At 39.3% G+C, this 2,161-nt stretch overlaps 1 protein-coding gene across 1 annotated transcript; it reads right to left on the reverse strand.

The window, feature by feature from the left end:
- Window positions 1-861: 861 nt before the first annotated feature.
- Window positions 862-1,878, reverse strand: LOC100262407 (protein DMP6). The gene has a single exon (XM_019222736.2). The coding sequence runs from the start codon at window positions 1,569-1,571 to the stop codon at window positions 936-938; it is 636 nt and encodes a 211-aa protein (XP_019078281.1). The 5' UTR covers window positions 1,572-1,878; the 3' UTR covers window positions 862-935.
- Between the last annotated feature and the right edge of the window lie 283 nt (window positions 1,879-2,161).

A 2,161-nucleotide genomic window follows, 5' to 3' on the forward strand; every position in this document is an offset into this window, starting at 1 on the left:
CATGAAACGCCCTCTATTGTTGAAGCAAATCTCCATCAAATGGATCTTATTCTCGCCCCTGAACTTTCGTGTGAATCCCCTGGTATTCTCCAACTCCACAGCTTTCTTCAAATGCTCCGTTAACCAAACCACCTCCTCCCTTCCAAATCCTACTGATACAACAAAACCACGGCTCCTTTCTGTTACTGAAACCCAAGTTCCACCATTCGATCCTTCAAACTTCACCTGAAAAGCCTTTTTTTCCACTTCAAACTTTTCAACTTTGCACTTCATCGTGCCTAAACTTTCATCAAAGTTCATGTCTCATGTCACAGGGGCATGCATTACGGATGAGAAAGAGAGAGTTATAGAACAGCTTCAACCAACGGATATGTTTTTTCCCATTTTTAGTTGTGATTGTTCTTTTATTTTTTTTCTTGAAATTGGACTAAAAACAGCTAATCAATTTTCAAAATAGTCTGTGTTTCTTTTTCTTTCAAAAAGCTTTGAATTGACATGGATCTCATTGTTGATGCAAAAAATTCTTGTTTTTATTTTTTTATTTTGAATTATTCTTAATAATTTCCTAATGGTAACGTACATCTCTCTTTCTGATCCGAACACTTGTATTGGTTCTCCCTCATAAATTTGTCCTTTTTTTCTGTATTTTATAAACAAATCACAGTATGGTGAGCTACATGCATACTTTAATTTCTGCACTGAATACCCTGAATCCTATCTTGTAAGTTTTAACTCTTACTATATGATGTTTATGGCTCTCAAGGCCATGTAGGAGTCGCATCCAACTAAGATAACTGTTCAGTTGTGAGGAATGATATTGTTTCTGCACTTCAAAGAGAATAGAAGGGAAAAAGTTACATGTAGATTTGAATGGGTAGAGTTTTACCATTTAGAGAAGAATGGAGGTGTATTATATGAAGTAAACAAAGAAATTATTAATTAGCAGAGAGAGGGAAGCCAATTCCATGGCGTCGGGTTGGGAATACAACAAACAACATACTGCAAAAGACACCAATACCTACTGGCAGGGATGTGAGAAGCTCCTTGGTTTCATCAGATGGTGTTGGGTAGAAACAATTCACCACATTCTCATCAAACAGTGCAATGGCTGCAAAAACAAGTATTGACATGAAGGCATGGATGAAATCAATAAATCTCAACTGATACTCTGCTGCAAGTTCGGGTGGGAGAGTGGCTGACCCATCAATGATCCACAAACCCTGGAAGGTGGCAAACCCAGAGTAAACATTTCCATTATTGTCCCTGAAGCTATCGGTGAAGCACTGTAGAAAACATGACATGCCACAAAGGGCTAGGAGGCTGGAAGTCATGAACCGGCTGACTGGGTCACACTCACCTTTGTTTGTGAGAACAGGTGATAGAAATTGGAAAGCGAGAACCGTTCCAGTAGGTAAAAGATTAGCTAGATGGGCTGTGCTCTGAAATGTCTGGCTAATGGCCATTTGTATTGGAGTTCTCTGTCCTGTTTGTGGTCTCGGCATATCTTGCAGCAGAGCAACTTTCTGGTCATTGAGATGCCAAGATTCCTCATCTTCAACCTTAAACTCCATGGCCCGGAACCTTTTATTTTCTTCCTTCTTTCTTTCAATCCCTGTAGGGCTTTTAATTCCATGTAAGAAACTGCTGTATTTTATAAGCAGTGGAAAGAGATGCTTTTGAGTGGGGGAAAAGGGAGGGAAGGGCGGTTTAGTGGTGCCTTGCAAGAAACAGAAACTGAAATTAAGGGAAAACAAATTTCATTAGAGTTCTGGAGTAATAGTTTGGTCCTGTTTTGAGTACCGTCAGAACCTTGCAGGGGTGGCCTCCAATAATTTGTATATAGCTTTTGTGATATTTATGAAGACATTCTCAAGAGTTTTCAAATGTGTACATGAGAGATTCATTTACTGAAGCTAGGCTCCCCAAGGGATTTAAGTTTGTGAGAACTTTCTTGCTTAGAAGCATCAAAAAGGAGCTGGGGGTGTTTTCCAGAGAAACCTTTGCTTTAATCTTTCTGGTTTTGAAGGTGAAGGTCTGTGCTTTCTCCCCACTGTATTTGTTAGTTTCCTCTGTAAGCAGGCATAAAAACCCTCTTTAAGATTCCCATTGCCAATCATGGATGCTTTCCTTGAAGTGATTCGTATATCATTATCATTAAGGG

Source organism: Vitis vinifera, chromosome 10 (genome assembly GCF_030704535.1).
Source record: "Vitis vinifera cultivar Pinot Noir 40024 chromosome 10, ASM3070453v1".
NCBI lineage: Eukaryota > Viridiplantae > Streptophyta > Magnoliopsida > Vitales > Vitaceae > Vitis > Vitis vinifera.